The sequence below is a fragment of the Syzygium oleosum genome, unplaced genomic scaffold, assembly GCF_021117445.2.
Source record: "Syzygium oleosum isolate NSW1041296 unplaced genomic scaffold, Sole_v2.1 Sole_v2.16, whole genome shotgun sequence".
NCBI lineage: Eukaryota > Viridiplantae > Streptophyta > Magnoliopsida > Myrtales > Myrtaceae > Syzygium > Syzygium oleosum.
In genome coordinates, this window is record NW_026607500.1 from 4872990 (window position 1) to 4897393 (window position 24404).

General features: G+C 39.9%; 2 protein-coding genes across 4 annotated transcripts; both read right to left on the reverse strand.

Annotated features, from left to right (window-relative positions):
* Window positions 1–5641: 5641 nt before the first annotated feature.
* Window positions 5642–19956, reverse strand: LOC115671571 (pentatricopeptide repeat-containing protein At5g10690). Of its 3 annotated transcripts, XM_056318931.1 has the most exons (13): window positions 19611–19953; window positions 18824–19006; window positions 17126–17258; window positions 14285–14382; window positions 14120–14135; window positions 13974–14014; window positions 13770–13838; window positions 11063–11198; window positions 10506–10738; window positions 10116–10193; window positions 8106–8174; window positions 6742–6918; window positions 5642–6250 (listed from the first exon to the last, which is right to left on the reverse strand). In XM_056318931.1, exons 1-13 carry the CDS (start codon window positions 19830–19832, stop codon window positions 6005–6007), a joined length of 1701 nt encoding a protein of 566 aa, XP_056174906.1. In that variant the 5' UTR covers window positions 19833–19953; the 3' UTR covers window positions 5642–6004. The 3 variants fall into 3 exon arrangements, with proteins under 3 accessions (XP_056174906.1, XP_056174905.1, XP_030449065.1); XM_030593205.2 differs by having other exon boundaries at window positions 5701–6250; window positions 13974–14135; XM_056318930.1 differs by lacking the exon at window positions 10116–10193 and having other exon boundaries at window positions 13974–14135; window positions 19611–19956.
* Window positions 19957–22876: 2920 nt separating this feature from the next.
* LOC115671380 (pathogenesis-related protein 1) lies at window positions 22877–23402 on the reverse strand. The gene has a single exon (XM_030592923.2). The coding sequence runs from the start codon at window positions 23400–23402 to the stop codon at window positions 22884–22886; it is 519 nt and encodes a 172-aa protein (XP_030448783.1). The 3' UTR covers window positions 22877–22883.
* Between the last annotated feature and the right edge of the window lie 1002 nt (window positions 23403–24404).

A 24404-nucleotide genomic window follows, 5' to 3' on the forward strand; every position in this document is an offset into this window, starting at 1 on the left:
GATTTAAATAAATTGGATATGAAAATTATTATTAGTGATGATTGACGTCAATCAAATTATTCACACACAAGAACGATTGACGTCAATCAAATTATTCACACACAAGAACAATTTCTAGCACAATTGATGTTGTGAACTCACTCGAATTTCTCTTTACCGTTCGATGCATGATTGGTGGTGTTTCTGAACTAGAGGTTCGACATTTATGGGGCTAGAATTGAAGAACATCATAACCAGATTACTTTAGATAAGTCAAGAGGAGATCGGACATTTACGATCTGGAACTGAAGAACATTATAACGAGATTGTTAAAAATGTGATTAGACCTCCTTCTTCATTTCTATGTTCTTTTTATTAAAATGCACGGACAATATTTTGGAGATATACATGTCTTCCGCTGCAGTTTTTTTTTTATTTACTTTTACCTATGCATGCTTTTGCCCAAAATCCCATCAATTGCAACTTCATGGAGGCGAGTTTCAGTCTGAGGGGTTGTATAGAGATTCCCTTATGACCGGATATCATGCCAAAAGAAGCTCCATTGGTAGTTAGCACTCGGAAAAATTATCAAAATACCCAAATCTATTACAATGGTGCCAATTTAGTTCTAAACTTTTTTTTGGCCAATTGATTCCTAAACCTTTTGTATTTGTGCCAATTGAATCTATCTAGCCATTTTTTGCGGGAAATCGTTGACATGGATGCCCATTGTCTTACATAACACTGCCAACACTGACTCGGACAATTTTTAATAATGTTTTTCGAATTTTTTATTTATATTTTTCTTTTTTTTTCTTTTCAGTCACTTTCTTTTTTTTTCCTTCCCTTCTTCCTCCTCACTAGTCTCCGACGAAGCTCGCCGCTGCCAGCAAGGACGAGCCTCGACAATAAGTGCGAAACCTCTTTCTCTATCTCCTCAGTCTCTACATCGATAGTGCTGCCCTTGTCTTCTAGATCTTTGGCTATGGTCGATAGAGACTTGTTGACACTCTGCTTCCATTGTAGCTTCAAAGGGATCGAGGATTTGAGCGAAATCTGGGAATTGGCGCACTCGCGACTCCTGTTTTCTTTGTTGAAATTGTCTGACTCAAGCGATTCAGAGAGCTTTACGAAGATGGAGTTGGCAGAAGACCAAGAGGCCTTGACGGCAACGGCAACGGAATCTTCGGATTCTCCTTTGTCGAAGGTGGTGTTGTTCCATATTTGAAGCTCAGGTGTGTAGAATGCATCTGGGTACTCAGGAACACTCTGTAACTTGAACTAGAATGTTTTTTTTCATGTTAGGACAAACAGTTTACCTTAACAACGAAGATACACAAACATGAAAGAGGCTTCTTGCTTAGGTTTTTTACTAATCCTTGGTTTATGATTAGTACAACTAGATGAGTTCTGATTTTGAATGATCTAAATGCCCTGATCTAGTCGATCTGGGGTGGGCCAATATTACTTTGTTTGCTAGGCCTATGACATGGAAAAATCGTGATCAGCTCCATATTCTCAAAGATTGAGCTTGTACTATAGATTTAATTATGAAAACGATCCATCCATTACTTTATCCCTTGAACTGATGCAGTTCAGACGAGGACAAACACGAGTAAAACTAGCAAAACAATCATGACTGCATCAAACACGCTCAAAGGTGCAAATTCAAAGAAAATTCTCTCATAATTACGTCATTAATCAAAAGGATAAATTGAATTACACGAAAATTAGATACCTATTCGACGTTCAACTTGAACTTCCTCTACCGCCAATCCCTTTTATCAGTAGTTAGATCTCAATCCTTAGTTAGACATGAAATGCTTCCAACAATTTATTAACCCAAGTGACAAAGATCTTCGTGCATGTCATGTTTATTTAGTTGTTTCCTAAAGGCGTAAGTCTTTTCTAGTCGGCTTGGGAAACTCTTTCTTCAGGCCAAAGCTCGGCAGAATTGAATAGAGGGATCAAACGAGCAGTGAAGACCCATTTGGCACAAACTTGACCTTATGTAGCGTGAAAGAAGGCCAGTTGAGATATGAAGGATATATCATGATGACTAGTTGACCGTGCTTCTAAGTATAATAGATGTTGGTCCATGCAAGAATTTGCTCATTGTCAATGGCAATTGAGCGGATTTTAAGGTGCGTAACAATCCTCTCATTATCGCCTTGATTAATGAGCGCCAAGTCAACTTTCGTTAACTACTAGTTGCACAGCCCGAGCTTTGCGAATGCACATTACATTTGTACATTGTCACCATTTTATTTATTAGAACCCCGTCTCGCTCGCTTGTCGTAATTTGGTGATGAGGATTGGGTTACAAAGAAATGTCCTATTTTATCCAAATTCTAGGGTTTGCACGGAAAGTATTTTAATGGAATTTGGTCACTAAAAGTCCTAAAACTTATCACGAAAGTGCAATTGAGTCCTAAAACTCACAAAAAGTGCAATCAAATCCTAAAACTTGTCAAATTGATTCAATCAAATTCTAAAGGCAACACCGTCCAACTAGACTAACGAAAAACGCTTCGGTGTCTTATTTTATTACTTTTCTTGAGACACGTGGCGATGATGTGGTGTCCAATAAGCACCACGTCGGAAAAAATAAAAAAATATAAATTAAATTAGATAAAAAGAAAAAGCTAAAAGTTCAAAAAATAATATAAAAAAAAAAACCACACATACAACCAGCAGCTGTGGCCTAGCCTTCGCCAGTGGCCGCTCCCACAGGCATCGGGAAGGACTGACGAAGATCGCTTGGGCCATTCCGAAGCCCAGCGAGGGTCTGCAGGCCCTAATTTGGGGGAGGGAGGACCCTTGCCCCAGATCTGAGTGAGGGTCGTCAGCCCTCGCTTGGGGCTGGTGAGGCCTCACCTGGGGTGGGCGACGCAGGGCGAGGCCTTGTCGGCCCAAGCGAGGGTCGGCAACCCTCGCTTAGATCAGGGGCGATGGTCACGCTCTCCCCCATTTCAAGGCTTGCAGACCCTCGCTGGGGACCGACGAGACCTCGCCCAGGGCCGGCAAGGGTCGCCAGGCTTCAGGAAGGCCCAGGCGACCTCCATCGGCCCTTGCCTGGAACTGTGGCAATAACAAGGGCTTGGCTGCAGCCACTGAGTGTGTGTGGGGGTTTTTTTTTTAATGTATTTTATTTTTGAAATTTAATTTAAATAAAATTAGTATTAAAAATTAAATTTGAGTCAAAATGACGTCGTTTTAGTCTTATGTTTCATAATTTAGCCACATTATCGCCACGTAGGAGAGAAAAAATATCGATTGAACCAACTTGACAAGTTTTAGACCTCGATTGCACTTTTTCTGCAAGTTTTAGGACTCGATTGTACTTTCGTGAAGTTATAGGACTTCCAGTACACATATCTTGTATTTTAATTGTGTTCTTTTCTGTATTACAGGCCACTTCTTAGTATAAGGGATTCGGAAAGAGTTCGGTCATCTTGTTATTGGGGCTGGGCTCGAACGTCCTTGACTTTTGCATGAGATTTTCATACTAAATAGTGACACCAAGAAGCTAATCGTCACTGGGACGAAGTCACATTATTCTAGGCAGAACAATGCCGACTCATGACGGCATTAACAAGGGTAACTACAATTACAAACTTCGTCAGATACGCAGGTTCCGATTGCCTTTGGGCCGAACCTCCGAGCGCAGTAACCCTTGCACTGCTCCAAAACGCAGAACAGTTTCAAATCAACCGAATATATGCATGTTTTTGCTGCTCTCACCATCGTCAACTCATTGCCTGCATCCCAAGAGAGAAAAAAGAAAACACTGCACAAGTCAAATTTCAATTCTTTGAGATGATTTATATCTGTCTATATAATATGTCGAAGACACTATAGTTATATCTCCGCACGAATTATATATATAAGAAAAGGAAAAGCACTTTCTTCTGAGTGAATTTGATTTACCAAAGCTTAATAAGAGGAAGAGTACCAAGAAGGACAAGCTGGAGCTCTTCATCTTTTGGATCTTCTGAATGATACTGTGGATGCTGCAAGTTTTAAGTACGTGCAGGGATACATGCTGGGCAAGTAGGGATTACGAGGTTATATAGTCATTCATGTCTCTCTGTATTAAGCATTATATCCGTTAGCCATTCTCAATTTGCACTTTAGGAGATTATGGGGTGGGCAATTCAGGTAAGCAATATTGAATTATTGGTAATTTATTATTGGACTGTTATAGCATGCCATTTTGAACCGTTGTTATTGAGCTAATATGAGTAAGAAAAATATCTGGGTTCGCAACTCGATATTGGTCGTGATATATTGCTTATATTTGCAAGAAATTGAAAAAAAATTTCCAAAATGAGTTCACAGGTCAGAATAAATGATGTCATGGTTCTTACTAGTGAAAAAAAAAGGCTCACGAATAATTCTACGTAGAAAATGGAAAAATAAATTCAATAAAGAAAGAGAGATTAGTGGGGATTCTCAAATTATTCTGGACACCTCTCCCATATATTTTATGTTAGAATAAGTGCACTGAAAGTCTAAAAATTTTGTCACGTAAGTGCAATTGAATTTTAAAACTTTCAAAAAGTGCAATCAAATACTAAAATTTGTCATAAAAGTGTAATCGAGTCCTGAGACTTTTCAAAAAGTGCCAATGTGAGCAGTTCATGGCGTTGATCATCGCGCTGCCACTGTGATCAGTGCCTGCTCCACTGCGCTGCTTGCCTCACCTGCTTCGGTGAAACAATCCCAACAATTCCCCTCGCAATCGATGAACGCCCAGGAGGTCCAGCGAGTTCTTGAGCAGCAGCCTTGGCGCCCTTGCGACCAAAGCTTACAGTAGTAGCCTCCAGTCCTGCCGGAGATCCGCAGCGAAGCAGCCCGATCCCAGCGACAAACCAGTGACCATTGACGACATCTGCAGCACCAGGCCAATCCTGGCAAGCCTTGAAGCCGCCTCCAGTGAACGCCAGGACTACACCCGTGCCTCGCGCACCGTCGGCACTCACTGCGACCACCAACAGCAACCCAGGAACACTAGACGTACTTCGCATCTTCTCCAGTCGATCCCAGGCACACTTCCATCACGTTGTCCGACGTCAAAACAGCCCCAACGTGCCAGATTTTCTCCCGCTGGTCTCCAACCCGTGAGCAACATCACCACAGTCGACCACAATCCCATGCATCACTCAGCCACAATTGAAGACATGTATGTCTTTTCATCTCTTAAATCGATGCAGTTGAAATGAGGATAAACTTACACCAAAATTTTGATATAAAGACCGTGGACACCTTAATTAACAAATAATCGAGTTAGGTACTGAGAGGGCATTAGTTGAATAACTAGTATAATCAAGCCTCCAACCCTACATCCAGTTACATAGGAAGCGGGGTATTCTCTTATACCTCACTCGATTACTAGCCGGCCACAATAAACTTGCGGCAACTCCCTCATGTAGGATTCCCATAGGGTTATTAGAATTGTAATGTATCTCCGTGTGAGATCAAGGTTTAGGTGAGCATGCGCGGATTGAGGACCGTTTCGGCATTACCTCTAAACCCATCTTCCCCTGTCGGGAGATTCGCGACAATCCTATTCAACAAATTATGATGGAATTAAAGAGGAATCTACAATTACAATGCACATGTTTGCAGAATGCGATGGCCTTCTTGCCAAACCTCATAATGCAACCTAATTTGCCAAACCTCACACAGCATTGATAAGCATGTAGTCTCCAACAAAAGGAGAGCAATTCACCTTCCCCGACCTTACACTGTAATTTCTCTTGTTGATGGTGAATCAATGCCTTTTCCAGCTTGTAAGCTTATACATTGGCCTTGGCCTAACATGGTCATTTCGTCTGTTCACTGCACTCGGTTGAACTGGATTCAACCCTCAAAGGGAATCAATCACCCATATGAGAGACAGGGACATGAGGGTCGTGTTCCGCCGTGCTCATTCCGCTAAATAAAATCCATTTTCACGGGGGAGAAACGGAGGAACAAAATGCAAATCAAGGAAAAATGGAACTGGAAAGAAACTGTTCAGCTAAATGTTGTTAAAGTGATCTGTAGTGAGGGGAGGATCGACAAGCTTAAACAACTGAGCAGACGTGAAAACTCCCACTGCCCTTACACTTGTGCTTGCCATGCCACCGTATAAATCACCATATCTTACGACCACCACCATTTTGTACTTCTTTTCCAGAATCAGTTCAATCACGCGACCAGTGGATGTCGTGGTAGTAACACAAGGAGGTGGACTTCTCATCATGGCTGATAGCGGAGAATTCAACTGCACAAAATGCACATCACATTTAGCACCTGATGAAAGTAGTGTTTGGACAACATGGCTAAGGTGGCAGATCTCTCAAATGGCAGAATTAGACGTCTTTTTCATCTGATCCTCCAAAACCTCCTTATGGGGTTCTATGTATGAAAATCATATGTAGAAATCAGACATTTGTTTTCTATGAGTACTTCAAGTCAAACCATGCTTCATACTAGAAAAACTCATTCTTTCATTAAGCCATACCAATTATAAGACTAATTCCGTATTATCAAGTAAAATCACACAAAAGGAGTTTTGCTAAAATGTCAGACACTACTTATGCAAACAGAAGACAAATCTGGAGTCTAAATGTTAACAGGGTGAAAATGCATCTGAATATGACCAAAAGCAGAGTGATGTCCGCCCCCCTACCCAACAAGCTCTGCGGATAATTAAAAAACGATTTCTTCACAGTAAAGCCTTAAGAAAGTTGGAGCTGAAACAAAAGAGCTTACCTCATTACAATCTTCACAATGCAAGAGCCCTATGCAGCTACCCCAGTCATCTACAATAGGGACTACTGAATCCCTAAAGAACCGCATTGTCACTTTCTTCAAAAGCAAAGTACCTGGTAGTGGCCTAGCTGCTTCAAATGGCGTCATGATACTGTCAATAGGTTCGTATAATGATAGCTACACAGAAAAAAAAATGGTTTTATGGGACAACTTCAAAATTATTGTTCAATTGTGGACCGTGATGCCAATAAGTCAAAATATAAGAAGCCGAGAGAAGAAAACATAAAAATAGACAGTGGCAATTAGCACGAATGTTCAACTAATCAGCTATTTGACTTTCTAGAATAGCTTATTCCACGTACCTCCCATATCAACAACGATTACGTCTAGACCAATGAAGACAAAGAAGACCAGATGGTTAGAGTAGTTTAAAATTAAGTGTTCTTGTAATTAGAGCTAGACATGAGATTGCACGTTTCTGGCATGCAACTTATCATTGACTGTCATCTATTAATCGAGTCTTTGTAGCATATCGCTTGTACCTTTAATTTGGAGTTCCACTATACATGGCCATCCTTAAAGTTGCTCGTGTAGAAAACTTTTAACAATTTTGTCTAGTCAAGTTTTTAAATTCTTCCCTGTCCAATTTCCTCAATTTTTTTTCTCGAGGTTCAAACTCCATAAAGGTACACTACTAATTTTTTCAGCATGAGACATTGCACCTCTTTCATTACCCCGCCTTCATTCACCCCTTTTATACCCTCAATGCCTTATGCATGCACAACCTCATGTAAGAGGTTTACATTTGCCTGTTTTCTTTTTCCTTTCTCCTACTAAAGTTTGAGAGATTATCTTAGCTTATCTTCTACGCATGACCTCTATAGCCACCAACATTTTTGTCATTCCTTCTCTCCGCTTGGAGTGAATCAACATGTATAACCCACAAGGCAGCCTTAACTTTTGCTTTCTTATATAGTTCTTCCACAATTCCATATGTATGTCTTGCAATGTTTTTTAGCAAGTTCCAGACAAATTAATAATTTCGAGCAAGGCCGACTTTTAGCAACCCAAGTAGTATGGGGAATTACTTTTTCCTATCAATTTTTCTCTTTTCTACAGTTTCATTTAAGGTACCGGTCTTTCTTACCTTCCTAACTTTATTAAACCCACATTATCTTCGTTTCCTTCATTCTTCATCTTGAAATAAATTCACTAATCAATATTCACACACTGTCTTTGAATATAAGCTTCTTGAAATGCTTTCACCCGCTGTTCTTCAGCAAATCGTTCATAAAGTGCTCATATGGAAAAGAAGTGCCAATTTTCATGCTAGTATAGGTGGTGAAATAGAATATACTCAATACCCGAGGAAGTAAGTGAGGACTGAACAAGGAGTTTGCAGTTCCCAACAAAGCCTCTATGTGCATAGCGACCTGCAATTTAGAAGGCAGTCCACTTAGAAAAAGATCAAGCAAAGGAGAAGCTGGACTGGATAACAAACAAGTTTGGGAAAGCAAACGACAGACTGATTAAATAAGACCAAAAGATAAATGATGTCATCCTGAGCCAACTTTGAAAAGTGTCTCCAAGGACAGTTCAATTCAAATTTAAGGTGTTAATAGGTATGATTCCACAATTTCTTTGCTAATTAGATTTTGGATTTTAAGCACTGAGAAGAGGCCAATTGACAGCATTCCGATCACGGAAGGTAGGATTCCAAAACTTATATTCTCTGCTGATTAGATTTTAGATACTAACCACCGAGAGGAGACCAAGTTACAGCATTCCAAACGTATGTATACCAGATCAAGCTAAATGAAGAAGAAAACTGGAGTAAAAAAAAAGGGCCACGCTTTTTCCACTCCTCATTTGGCTTAGACACTCCTTTTCTTTGTGTTTTGACCATATTATCCCCCTATGGCCCACTACTTCTCTTATAACTCTACAAAACTGATCCCTTTTTATTTTGTTTCTTCTTTTTTTTTCTTGCAGGTCTCACTTTCCTTCTTCTTCTTTCTTTTCACGCCTAAATCGTCTCTCCGTTTTCTCTGCCATTCTCTTCTTTCTACACCTCCATGTGATGCCAACCCCGTTGTCCTCCACACTTTCCCTAGCACCAGCATTGGGCTCACCGTACAATTTCAATCCCTTGAACGCAATGGGGATTGGAGAGGCCACGATAGTGCTTCCTGTGGATCTTGTGAGAACGCACAAAACCCCTATCCACACTAAAGGGAAATGGACGCTCCCCTCGCCGACTATGCCCGTTCATGTAACTTCTTAGCTGCATTTTGCCGAGAGTATTTTCAGGCCTTTCGTTGAAAACCCACATGTAAATGTTTTCCACGTCATGCTAAACCAAAAAAGCATCGAGCGGCAAGTCCTCAAAGCTAGACACACCATTACGGTCCTGAACTATTTTGGAGTTTGATTTTTCATTCAAAATAGGCCTAAAGTAGAAACTAAAGAAAAACTAGGCGCTCCACGCACTATCAAGGCGCTTGTTACTCTTATGCCCCATTTTTAGGATATTAACATTCATCTCTATTTGGTAAAGTTGGGGTCCCAAACAACATTTGAAATATCACAAGGGTCGTTCCAAAGCAGAGAAGGTGGGCTAGGCCTTGATGACAAAGGGAGATTGATATCAGTGGTCCTCCATGGATGATCGAGCTAGGCCTTGATGACAAAGGGAGATTGATATCAGGTGGTCCTCCATGGATGATCGAGCCATCTATTTCTCTCTCCAATTCATCGTGAGACAAAAAGCCAGAATCCATGGACAACAATGTGTTTTCCTTCCAGCTTGTGCTTCTAAATCGATAATTAGAGCTAAGATCTCCCTAACATGCTCATGAAACAAATCAAAGCAAATACGGAATTATTCGAGCAGCAATCCGTCAGTCCACAAAACCTCAGAGACCCCCTCACAAGTACAGAATTATTCAAGTTGCGTGTGGCAGAGAAAAGGGGCTCGTTGGGTTGAGAACAACGTTGGTGCCAGCGAAAGTGTGGAGGATGACGGGGTTGGCATGATAGATATTCGAGTCGGGAGACGTAGAAAGAAGAGAATGGGAGAGAAAACAGAGAGACTATTTAGGCTTAATAAGAAAGAAAAAGAAGGAAAGTGGGACCCGCAAGGAAAAAAAAAAGAAGAAACAAAATAAAAAGGGACAACTTTTGTAGAGTTATAAGAGAAGTGGTGGGCCATATAAGGGATAGTATGGTCAAAATACACAAAAAAAGAGTGTCTACGCTAAATGAGGAGTGGAAAAAGCGCAACCCAAAAAAAAAGATCCATGAATCATGATACAAATTCAATAGAAGCCATTCAGTTGATTTAATTCAAAACGAACATATGCAAAATCTCATACCATGCCCCCTCGACTTGTCCATGATATTCCCTTCCATCTTCTCACAATGTCATGTAGGCTCTGTATAGCGATATCTACCTGACAAAGAGAGCCATAACAATGAGTTTAAAGGAGTTTGTTTCCCAAGGAATGTAGAATTGACAGAATACTATGCATGTCCTGCAATGTGAAGCAGTACTGTGCCTAATCAAGCAACAAGAGCATGTAATACGGAGAAATCCCCCTGAAAAAGATGTTAATCACCTTCACAGAAGTACTTGTAGGAAACCTTCATTACTTCTACTTCTAACTGGCGACTAATACATTTAAGTAAAACAGAAGTTTGGTAAAGGGTAGTTACAGACACTGAGACAGTCTTATGTTGAGCCCACATTGAGCAAGATCTAGTACCTGACCATCATTTAAAGCAGCCTCCATGAGAAGGTGATCCGCCTCTTCTTGAACTTTAAAGCTAATGGTTCCAGCACAATCAGGCCACATGCGCCTATGCAGAAGTTTGACCGTTCCATAATCTCCTCTAGCAGCTAGGGCACGCATCATGGAAAGATATAGGTGGGACTTTGGTTTCAAGTCTGAATTCAGACCAGCCCGTTTTATTATCTCTCCAAAAGCACAAAGAGCACCTAAGCATATAAGAAATGCAAGAAAAAGAAGCTCAGTGGACCTTCTTTGTGGTAGCTGATTCAAATACCTCCATCTAGTTTACTAGAGGCAGCAGTTAGATATACAAGTCCTCAAACAAATGACAAGTTGACCCAATCATAACTTCAACTTCTATAACTTCTATGCAAATACTAAGTAAAACAGAATATCCGCGCAGATACACATCAAATCCAACACAACCTTCTAATTGATCTCGAATGAACTTTCAATTATTACCATTGATCATTCCATCAATAAATACTTACCATTTATCATTACTATAAACATCTTTCACATGCAAGTACCTTTGATCGATCCACAATTCAGCAATGCATCAACTATTGCTGTGTATGCAGTCCGATCCAAAACCAGATCATAACGTGATTTCATTTCAAACACAATCTTCTGAACTGAAACTAAATCCATGGAGTGCCTAAAACCCTGTAAAGAAAAGCTTGAATGTCAGATAAATCAATAAATATTGAACAAGCAAGAAACGTGCTGCAACAACCATTAGAGTCTATATTATGTTTCAGCTTCATATGGCAAGAAAATGGATCAACTAACTGCATCCTAGTCTCACTGGTCCAACTCTCCAACATTTATGCTCGGGATCCTTCATTGGTGTCGGAATGAAAAGTTAAAGATGTGTTGGCCCGTAATAAGAACCAATAAAGATCATGATGAAAACACCATTTGTCTACTCCAAGTAATCAGGTTTTCAATTTTCATTGAAATTCTTGTCACTGGAAAAGGTTTTCCACAAATACATGGAGTTAGAACACCGACTTAAAAACAGTTGAAAAAACTACATTATTCTGTAGCAGCATGGTGTACAGAAAAAAACTTGGTCGGTTTGCTTGTTTTAATTAAGTCCTGGTGTAGACTAGAAATGGTAACCCATAAAGCGGAGAGAGGTCTGAAATTAGAAATCCAATGATGAGCACTGGGATAGGCTACTGAGTTAAATTTTAAGAAGTGAGACCTCTCAATTACAACCAACATTATAAGTTCTAAGTAGAAGACACTCACGGTTTTCTGAAAATGAAGACAATGATTAAGAGACCATTTTGACAATTTTATGTGATATGCTAATATACATTTTACACCTGTTTTTGGGCAACTTAAGCTTTTGGGACAAATGGTCATCTAACATGGTACAAGAGCTGTACCCTTGCTGGAGGACACATTGCAAGCATGGTGTGTTCTTCAGTGTTTTTAAAACCGTACTGGTGAGGGAAGAGGTTGAGCAACTTGTATACGGTTCAACCAGTTGAAACTCCACTTTGACCGCTTAGTTTATTTATGGTAGATAACATGTATTGAGTTCATGAAAAAGTAGTCTAATGCATGCATCCCAAGCCTTCAATTGGCATCCCCTTTATGGTTCCAATATTCCTTTAGGTGATTTCCATTGCATGTTTTACTATAATAAAACTGGCTCAAACATTATGACAGCCAAGAGCAATAAGCTTTTTGTTTTTCCTTTATGGTACCATCATTTTTTTCAAAATGCAGAAGTATAATACCAAAACCAACGATTATATGTAATAAAAAAAGTTCAGATCAGTCAAGCCTTTGACTTCGATTATAGAAATTATAACATACCCAAAGTTTGCAACAATCCAGCCAAATGGGTTTCTCTATCTAGATTGTTGGTCGATTTTGTTTTTCACTTACATTAGGTTTACTGAGCAATTACACTACAGACTATATATTGAGGATGCTCTGCTCCTTTCACAGTATCAAGTCCCTTTAAGCCAAGTGAATTGCTTTACTAGAAGCTCTTAGATTGTAGATTAGAAATTCCTATTGTGACAGTGAGAAAATTCCTATTGTGACAGTGAGAACTGTTCTGTGGTGGGCTGGCTTCAACTACAAAAGAAAAGAGTGTCAAAATGAAAGTATGACAATAGAACTCAACATGTCACTAAAAAAAGAGAAATTAATCAGATCAGCAGCTGTTTAGCTCCTGGGAATATAAGGATCTTTCCAAAATAAAAAATTCTTTCAGCTATGTTAGTGATTTTGCTTACTAAAATTTATGTCAATTTTGGAAATAGGCAAATAGGAGAAGCGATAAAGCTCTTACAAAAGAAGAAAATTTTCAAACTGAGACATGGACTGGGTTAATCTATAGAGGCAATCCTTCTCTGCACATATGACACCGACACGCCAACATGTCATTTCTCAAAAAATAGAGAATTCTGACAAATTAGGACACGTTGTATGTTAATGTACATCTTTATATATACATAATAAATTATCATTTTTATGATTACTTCAATCAAATTAATTTGATTCGAATCCACAAGTAAATAAATTATAAAAAAAGAGCCTAGAATGAATTTATACTAAAAACATTAATCCACCATTTGTTAATATCATTCATTGTTTCGAATTTACACTAAAAACATTAATCCACCATTTGTTAATATCATTCATTTTTGGGGCTGGCTGGGTATATTAATTTTGGGATGGCTGGGTATATGACTTAAGTACATATATATATTGATAGATTTACATTTTGGCCCCTAATTTATTGAAAATGTTTAAAATTGACCCCGTGCATGTCGGGATGCTGGACTTCCATGTCGCTGGCGTGTCCGAAGCGTTGACCACATGTCAAATGTCTGACACCTGTTGACCAAGAGTCGGACGCGTGTCCATGTCCGCCACGCGTCTAACACTGACACGGAGGCCCCCCGGAAAGTGTCCGTGCTTCCTAGGTCCCAAGCCCAACTACCTTAAAATATATAAAGCTTTGATTTGCTGCAGCAACTTTGCTGGGAGCTCTTCCCTCCCTTCTCTTTATTTTAAGTCGCAATAATAGCTTCAAAAGTTGCTTGTGTTTTCTTGTGGTACCTGCCATTGTAGTCAGTCACTCCTCTGTATGTGTTCTCTCCGCATTCTCCTTCCCTTTTGCTAATGGAAATCAGTCTTGCTTTCCAGTTCTCCTTCTCTGACTAAATTACGGTTTCTTACGCAAAAATAAAGATAAACAAAACTAACCTTGAGCAAAGTGGTGTAAGTTACTGCATCGGGGAGAACCACCTGGTAGCCATTCGACTCTCGTTTTTCCTGGAAATAAGTAAACTTGAGAAATGGGAGGGAAAAAATAAGTCATTCAAGCTAAAGTATAGTAACCAATTATCTAACATTGTCAAAATATCAAGATTCAGACTTCAAACTATCACTAAAGTAAATGTTACAGACCTTCATTTCCTCGAAAAAACACATAGCTGCATCAAGATTTCCTACTTCTATGCATGCGAAGATTAGAGTATTATAGGTTAGTCTATCAGGATCCAATCCTTGGTGTGACATCTCCTCGTGGACATTTAAAGCTTCTTGGGGCAAACCTGAGTTTATGTATCCCTGGCATATTCAGAAAGCAGAGTCTTCAATCAGCATTCTCTTCCGGTATTAGTTACAATTTGCTATAAGAAGACAAGAAAACATGCATACTCAATGAAAAATGTAGAAGCTTCGAATCACTATCATCTAAAAAGATGGGGCAGGCATACCTTCATCAATAAGTTGTACATTAGAATTGAAGGTCTGCCACCCTCGTGTAAGACATAGCCATATCGAGCAAGAAGACCATTAGCACGGCGTAGATCTCCTGCACTAAAACAGTGCAAGCGCAACATTGGAAAGGACACTGAAGCTCGTAATGATAAATAAATGAAATAATCTGCCTCCGTTAATGAGGAAAACGGTGCTTTATCTAGCATATTTATGAGTGATTCAAGCAGACATATTCACACAATCTACGTGGTTGTCACAGAGTCAGAACCATAAAAGCAAGTTTCATGAAGCTGGCACAATCTTGTGGCTCAAAACAGCAAGGGAGATATTTATGAAAATAACCTTAATGAAGTTGATTGAAACAATTATTGGTAAGCTTATGCAATTGCACCTTTAGTCAACAAGCAAAAGACAGGTACTTCAATGATGAGTTTGTCACAACAGCCTCAATTAACTAATTGAAATTTGAAACAATTAACAACAAGCTCATAATACAATTTGCATTATCGCTGAACAAGCCGAAAAGTTAGGCAGTCAAGGTCCTGTTTGGATAAGAAAACTGGTTCAATTTTCAATAAAAATGAAACAGCACCAAAACAAAAAGAAGAAGAAGTCGTTATCAAAGCTGTCGTTGTGAATGAAACACAGCTTCCTATTAAATAAAAAATGCTTCTTTACTTTGGAAACACGACAACCAAACGGGCTTTCAAAATCTAGTTTTCACCAACAAAACGTGGAATTCAAAAAAATAGAATAATCAAAAGGTTTTCCCAAATCCCATGGGCCCTAGATATTGCAAAGAGAGGGTCTGTCTGCAGGTGGCGATTTTCGGTTCTGTTTTCACATGCGTCAGTAAAGAAGTGGACATCCATGTATATAACAATAAGAGGTTGATGAAGTCTAAAAGAGCTTGTTGAAGTATTGTCCCACATCGCTTGACAACGGGTTTTATATGCTCTTTATATTCATGTGGTCTACCTACACCTATTAGCTTAAGCTTTTGGGATGGACTTCCTAACATGGTTTCAAAGCTAGTGCTATCCCTTTCACGAATGTGTGTGGTCAAAATTCCATGTGAATGTGCATATTCAAAATTCCACGTGCCACTATCGCTTGACAACAGGTGTCCCTCCACCTATTAGCTTAAGCTTTTGAGACGAACTTTCTAACAGAGTTTATGGACACAATAAAAGACATCTTCGTGGTGCAGTTTCATTAATTATTACATTATAAACTGACTAAAACAAAAAAGATTAATAACAATCAATAAGAGGATTGTAACAGAAAATTAAGATAATCGTATATTTCTTAAAATGCATCACAAGCATTCGTCTTCAACCAAAAAAAATGATAAGCATTTGTCTTCTCACTAAATCCATTCTTCAGATTGCCCTAGAAATGATGAGAACTATTAGTCCATTCTCCTCAATAACAAGTTAAAGGATATGAAAGAGCATCAACCATGTTTGCATGATGTACTTGAGGATTTCTGCAGAATGTCAATTGATCAAGCTCATTTTTATCCTATCCTTTTATTTAAGAGTAACAACTATACAATCCATGATGGAATATCTCCTACGTTAAGAGGTCTCTTAAGGATTGTCCGTGTTTTAAAATACTATGGGTAGCGCTGAAAAGAACAGTGAAGACACTAATGGATTTCATGATTCCAAGCTCATATTAGAGAATTATCCTACATGCCCTCTTTCTTCTCCTACTAGATGGCTGTACAAAAAGGGCAAAATATTTATAGCGAAATGATCTTTTGTCAAATTTAAAGAGAAGTTTATGATGATCTAATTTCAGTTCTCCTGATATTAGATGAGTTATATATTCTTTAGAAAAATCATGATTTGTTTTTGTGCTAACTAAGTGCTTCTCTATCTACTTGACAGTTTTTCCTAACAGGTATGAGGTGATCTCCCACTTCTGCATGTCAAGCTACCACAGGAATTTTCGTAAAAATCTCTCTCTAATCTTCCTATACACTGATCAAGAACTTCTCCCTGCATATATCTACACATATGTAAGATTATTGCCAATAGACTAACACATTACTTCATTTGTATTTAGGTGAGCTTATGCAGGTTGATGTTTTCAGGGAAAATAGAAATAAGGGATTTTAATTCAACGAATGCGGTTTTCCATGTCACGTATATTATCTTCTGTGACAGGAGTTGTGGACTATATCAGATTTCTTACGATAAGTTCAAAATTCTAATGCCAAATTACAAAGTTACAGTATTATGACGGCTTCCATTGGTCCCAAAAGGAATAGCTTTCACTGAACCATTTCTATTCAGATTTTTAATCACACGTTTCCCTTTGTAGCACATAGAAAAGGCAGAAATGAACTTGCTCATGCACTCTGCGGTGAGCAACTAATGATCAAGGCTTCTTTAAGGTTTCACTGTTCCTGTAGCCATAGGCCGATATCCTTAATAAGGGGGCTGAATGGCACTAAGTTTTCTGCTTTCAGCTAAGATATACTTAATAGGTGTTTCATTATAAGTTTTGATTTTAGATTCATTTATCACCTATATGAACATGCAACTGAAATATTCACGCACATATTCTTGTTTTATAGATAAACTGAAAATTGTCAGGACACGTCATTATGCTCGTGTATACGAGTTCAAGATCATAAACTTTTTGGAGCGCCCCACGCATAGCACGGGCTTTCTACTAGTGCTATACGAAAGTTCAACCTTTAATTTAATGTTGATTTAGCATTACAGACACCAGTAGCTAGCAACGTGACAGTTAGAATAAAGAGAAATAAAGTTACTTCAAATGAAAAGCTGAAAGATTTCTTTTGTAAGTATTTGCTATGCTACCTGCTTTGATAAGAGCATTTAGTAGACCAAAGATCAGCGCTGCTGACAACTTGGGATTTCCCATAGTAATACCATTCTCCACAGATTCAAGTACTTGGAATGCTTCATCAATTCTTCGAGCATCACCTAAGCCCTTTTGAGGTAAAGAAGATACAATCATGACTACCTAATATAAATACAATGACAAACTCATGCGAAGAGAAACTCTTCCAGCCAAAGCTGCAGACTTGGCAAACACGTAGCCAACTTGATGAGGACATTAAGATAAGCTTCTATAGATGACAGACTGTATAGAAGTGTCCGTGTCTCATGAAGCTGTAGTGCATAGGCAATATAGAACTTTAGTTACTACTACAAAGTTTTCACAACATGGATGAAGACATCTCTGTCTACCAGAAGAAGGTTTTTATATTTTGCCACCAATAACGTTTATTTCTAATATGACTCAACTGATATTTTCTAGACCCAAGAAAGAGTAAGTGTACATATCTGCATAAGATGATCTTGTAGATTCCCATCTAATAAGGAATCAAGCATCAGGCAGCATTAATGAAAAATTATGGGTGGGAACTAGTATGATCATCGGTGGACTGAGGGGGTGGCAGAAGGTGGCAGTCCCCCCAATAGCCTGACCATCCTTTGAGCCTAAACCAGAACAGCAGATTCTGGGATTTTTTGCTCCATCAAGTCATGAGTTTCCTCGACCAAGGAAATAACATATACTTGACTAATGAAGTGTTCTGTTATTTGTCTTTCATCCTTGACATCTTGGCAGGGGGAAGGGAATTATTAGTGTGACAAAGAAAACTAAATTTGTTGCTTATTCTAACATTAAGTGAAGAACAATTCCAGCCAAAAATTAATAGAAACCTTTTTAGATCGTACCAATATTCCTGTTTGCTCTTTCCAGTAATCTTTCCTATTCAGATCCAGCCACTAGAATTTCTCTGAGTGTGAAGAATTCTGCTTCAACCCATTAAATTGCAATGACAAACATATTACAACTAAGGTGGCACATGACCAAGGTCACGATCCATGCACAGACCAAGGACGATCCATGCACGAACGGACTTAACCTTTCATACCAGGCTCTATTTGTGAGCTTCTACTCTAGGTTGTTAATTAACTTTCTGGTTTAAGTGCATCCAAGCTATTGAAATTGGGGTTACTTCATTGGTTTTTCCAAGTATTTTGGTTAGTTTAAGCTTTGTACTAGATCATTATTAGCAATTCAAGTAATTCTTTAGATAATAACCTTTTGAAGGGCTCCATCAATAATGATAGCTTGAAACATAAGGTGGAAAGCCAGCTACCCTTTACTTGACTTTCATTGAAGTATCCAAAATCATCTTTGCCTACTAATCTTAGATATTTTATAGCTTCTGGGTTCAAAATGGAAGGCAGCCCCCGTGGTGCTCCTTAATATACTGTCTTTATATTTGAAAAAATTATTAAAAACATGACCATGGGCACGTGGAAAAAGATTTTTGCTACTCCAGTGATGGTCACTCCATTGCTTCAACATGCAAATTAAATGAGACAATTTGCGCCCATAAAAACCCAGTTTTTAATCTGAAAATCACAGACGTCAATATTCAACTTTTGTTTTGTCAAGACAGTCAATATTTAAACTCATAGGAGTGCATTCAACCATGTCACTGATGAAAGTATATACGTGTTCACAATGACATGCCATACCTTCAGAAGTGTGCCATATGTCACACTATCTACACCACAACTCTCAGGCTTTAACATTTCCTCAAAGATCTTAAGCGCCGCATCGACATCCCCACAGTGAACACATGCTTCCATCACCGCATTCATCACTATAGTGTTGAGCTTCCCATATCTTCTCTCGGCAATTTCAATTTCCTCAAAAATCTGAACCAAAAGGAGGTCGAAAACTAAGGCATGTGCAAAATCATTCATGGTAGAATACAGAAGGACAACTAACAGAACATTTTAAATATTCTTGTCACATAAGGCATTATACCCCGAGCCTGGCAAATTAACACTCATTATGCTTCAATGTTGAGTCATGGGAGACCACTGCCAACCAAACTTAGAAGCTCAAACCACAAACGGCGACACAGCTTATTATTAAAACACTACAAACACTCTCCCTCGCACACAAGCCGGCAACTTTGCCAGAGCCCAACGCGCAGAAATTCACTCTAAATTGGGAAAGCGAACCAAGAGTTTGGAAAAATCGATTGTCATGGCACAGGCACAGCTTCCACATCCACATCAGTATATGTAGTTTGACTATTCGACCTCCATTTCCCTTCAATTTCTCAGCGACCAAACCACGTAAGCCCAATCCGGACTCCCCAACCAAACGACAAAAGCGATGCTCGCGAGCCCAAGCCCCAGCTTTTCCAAGGAAAATAAGCCGAACGAAGCACGGAAACCGAGGCCGAAACAAGCACGGCAACCCCGCGAACCGAATCGCGGCTGAGAGACCGTACGAAGGAAGGGGCGGTACCTGACGGAGCTGCCGTCGGCGGGTGAGCTGGACGATGCGGGAGGTGAGAGGCTTGAGATTGGGCCTCCCGGTCCTTCGCCGTCGGAGCAGCGACTGGCGCCGGAGCGGAGCAGACGAGGAAGAAGAATAAGAAGAGAAGGCGCGTTCATGGAAAGAGAGCGGCGGTGGTCTCGGCGATACCGAGGCCGGCGGCGGAGGCGGAAACGTCTGGAACCGAAGCATCGGCGGCGATGGTGGTGGTGGTGGCGGTGGCGGCGGCGAAGGAAGCTATCCATCCATTTTGGTGCTTAGAGAGAGAGAGAGAGAGAGAGAAGGAATGGATAATGTGTTCAGCGCTCGGCAGTGAAATTGTTGGCGGGCAAAAGCTTTTCATCTTTTTTCCACCGATGAAAGAAAAATAAAATAAACATAACTTTAACGAGGCGATGACATAATCCGCACTTGAATTTTGGCTCAATTTATAATGAAATTCTTAAATTTTTAATTTATTCGATGCAGTTCCTAAAATTTAGCTCAAGATATAATATGGTTCTTGAATTTTTAATTTGTTCAATTATTTCTTTAGACTTTTAGTACATATTTAATTTAGTCCGTGAACTATATGAAAATGTCCAATGATTTTCTTCCATTAATGTAAAATTGAATATTTTCATATAGTTTAGGAACTAAATTGAACATAAACCAATAAGTGCAATGACCACATTATACATTGGGCTAAAGTCCAGGAACCGCATTGAACAAATTAAAAGTTGAGGCTAAATTGCATATTGAACCAAAGTTTAAGGATTATTTGTGTTATTTTCCCCACTACAATGTGCTTGTGTTTAGGGGTGTCAAAAATACCCGGACCGACCCAAACGAAACCGAAATTTTCAAGTCGGGATCCTTCCGGTTAAGATAATAGATTTAAAAACAAGTACATAAACAGTTTCGATTCGAGTTGGGTATTCAAAAATACTTGAAAACTATCCATCGTCTTCCTCCTAGAGAACGCCCTCCAAGAAAGTCCCCTTCACAGTTATGTTTTACACCTCGACCCCAGCCGTGCTTTTGGTTCGGGTACTATGCGGTTCGAGACGCAATTTGGGTCGCGGGCACACATGTACCAAATATGTTTGGGTATCATGGAAACCCGAACCGTTAACACCCCTAGTTGTTTGTATTGTTGAAGTAGCGAGCCAATTATAACAGGGGATAGTGTCGTAAAAAAATACTGAATTCACACGTCTTGACACATCTACCATACTAATTTTTGTACGAAAAAAATCTTAAATTAATACACCTGTCGCAACAACGTCTTTAAAGAGCCATTTTATACTGAATTTCCACGTCAGACAAGTAAAATCACGCATCTTTCACGGACACTACCAATTAAGGTTTTTTTGTAATACGGAAATTTATATAAGGTAACGTGTCATGAATGTACCAATTTGAAATATTTTTTTGTGATAATGGGCCATATCCACCAATTTTACATTAACGTTTTAATATTTTGGCTTTTGATTTATTTTCTTTTCCACGTGGTTTCTCGTACGAAGTTCCTTCTCGAGCTTAAACTTCACGTGAAGGCCAAAATGACCAGAAAATGAGAGTCACAAAAAGGAAAGAAAGAAGAAGAAGAAAATGAGTGGTGTGCGTAAGGATGGGCCGGGCCCACACGAATTGGGTAATTTGTTCCGACTCTGGCCTGGCCCAATCGAACTTTTAGGTTTCACGGACAGGAGTAGCGACGCCCGTGAATTGCACGACACTTGGCAGCCACTAGAAAGATCTTCAAGGATGCTCCGGGACCCGCCGTCCTCGATAATTGCGGCGGGCCCGATCCCCGATCGCGATTGACCCGGTCCGCGACGACCCCGACAAACCGGTGTGATGGCCATAGATCAAGGATGAGGTTGGAGCGTTTTGTCGTTAAGCGCGATGGAGTTGGAGGATATGATCGGTTAGAGAAGTCTTTCGATCGAGAAAAGGTAAGGATCGAGGCTCGAGGTTGACTTGAAATTAGAGAATATGCTCGAGCACGGATTTTTCTACACTTAAATGACCCATCATCTTCAACAATTACGATTAAGTCAATTTGGAACGACCCTATGAACGAATCACGAAAGAGCAAAAGATCAAAGACAGAGTCAGAGCATTTCGTTGTCGATGACGATGGAGTAAAAGATTGGTGTTAGAAGTCCTTCTATCTCAAGCTCAAACTCATAATTTTTGTTGGACTCCCATTAATACAAATTAAATTTCAATGTGAATCTTGAGCCTCCCTCGTGCTTTCTTTTCATAATATATACTTACTTTCATGGACGATTTACGAGCATGTGCAATTAGCTTATATTCCTCATGCAACATTATAAGCTAAATTATATAATTCATAATCTTAATTAAATGGAGAAATTTAAAAAAAAAAACTTACATTCTTTGCTAAAAATGAATAATTAGACGGACATTTTAATATATTTTTCAATAGTCGAGAATAAACACGTATGTACAATTCAAAAAATAAAAGAAAACGAGAAAAACATTCTAAATTTCTCGTGTAGTGGAAGGATGAAGTTAATTGCACTATAAAGACAATTAAATTTCTCTTTAGCCTTATGAAAAGTGTGACACATTGTCCTGTACATTAATCAATGACACATAACCTAAACTTTTCTCTTTCATTTTTCTCCCTTGATTGCTATCTCACTCCTCTCTTCTACGTACATGCGTGTACGGTGCTCACGGAGATTAAACCCCGGACCTTATATTCTCCGATCCTACATCCCAATCCCTTTACCAATAAGACCACATGCCTATTGACCATTTTTCTTCTATTTATTTACTATAGAGTATCAATTTTTCGGTATATCTTACTTCCCGTCTTGCTTCCCATAGAAAAATTAACTTCTCCCATTAAAAGTACATTGAAAATTAAAGGTGCCGTCAATTTTTAGTTTTTCACAATTTTGCAAATATAATCATAAGTGCCTCGTCAAACTTGCTAATGAAGAATAAGAGAATATATTGCCTAGATCCGAGCTCATCGACATAACCAATTGACAACATAACGCTCAATCACAAGCCTAACACCAGTCGACCTAACCAATTGCAGATCACAGGCGTGAGATTTCGTTGCAGGTCGACTTCAATGTAATCCGAAACAAAACTTCCCAAGTTTGAGGAATTTTGAAACCTATCGATCAGTATTTTTATGCACAAAATCGATACATCATGAGGATCGACCTCTAAAACTGAATCAATTCTATCAAATCAACGTCCAATTTTATTTTATTTTCAGTATGGCCTTTGGCCGATCACATTACCATGAGGATCGTAGTTACAAGTTATGAACGTGTCCCCGTTCACGCAAATGACTCTAGCACACCCAATTCGGAGACTCTGCCTCCACACCACTTGCGTGTAATGCGTGCAATCTCGGTTCGGCGCACATGTGTTGGTGCCGTAGTCGTAGTAGGGTCCCTCGGCAGCCCACGCGGCGACGGCATCCCGCGGCCTCCACGCATGGCCGCCTCCCCAGAAGAGGTTCTCGCCATAGTCGCTGCTCGAGTGGATGAGGGCGCAGTCTCCTCGCCGCTGGTGGGCCCACCAGGAGGCGTAGCTCGCGAGGGCCTCGCTCCACTGGAGGGGCGGGAGGCCGAGCTTCGACCTCACGGCGTTGTGCGGCGCCAGGTATTGCCGGATTACAGTGCTAGAAGTGGCTAGGAGACGTCTAGATGGCACTGAGAATGCGAGGGAGTGGAAGGAAGAAAGGAGGAGGAGAGTTCCCAATAGCCCACATGAAAACAATGCCATTCTAGAGAGAGAAAGAGAGAAGGGTTTGATCAAGATTGATGTTAAACACTAATTAAAGCTAATGATATTTATATGGGTACGGTGGGGAATCAATTCACATGCTAGGGTTTTAATGCAAAGGATTGTATCAGAGGCGGAAACCACGTTAAGTAGTGGGAAGAGTGTGGGATTGTGGTTGGCTACAACTTGGGAAACGGGGTTTTCAATGATTGTCACCTTATGATTAACGAACTTACCGGTCATTACGTTATTATATATCCCGAGGATTTGCATATAATAAGGTTCCGGATAGGTTTGGATGCCGCGACCGCGATCGACACATGCAATACTCGAACAGCAAAACCGGGAAGTGCTATTCCTTTTGGCAGTCGACACATGGGGTTATAAGTCAAGCGGAAATCAAAGATGGCGGGCACGTTGATAAGATCAGTTCATGATAGAATACAAGTAACTTGTGTTGCACATGAGTCCATGTGGGTGTGGCCAGAAATCCACTATGGACATGTCTTACGCGACAATGGCGACTATGGATCACGTGCGCTTGATGCGGCAAGTGGGAAAGATCTGTCTTTTTTTTTTAATCTCCTCGACTCTTTCCTGAACTGAAGAAGTCTTCTGCCGCTCTACCGAAGAAGAGAAAGACGCTAATCGTTGAGCTTTGCCCGCTGAAAGTACAGAACGCGCACCCGCCGCGATGACTCAGAAAACAATAGGGAGAAGGATTCGTCCAATCTCTCTTCTGTGCTGTTCCGACCTCGGTAAATGCGTTTTTGCGCCAACATTGCATAGGACACGCTACGACCCTCCTCATGCTCTGCTAGGGGGCCGGTTTATGTACCGCATCGCCCACTTGGCTGATCTGCGGATTTTCCGGCGTACCCTATGAACATATAAGAGAGACACCGGGCTAGTCAAAGAGAATCCAAAGCCCTGTCTCGACAATTGGCTGCTAAACGAGAACGACCATATAAGATATGATTCATATCGAAAGGAGATGTATAG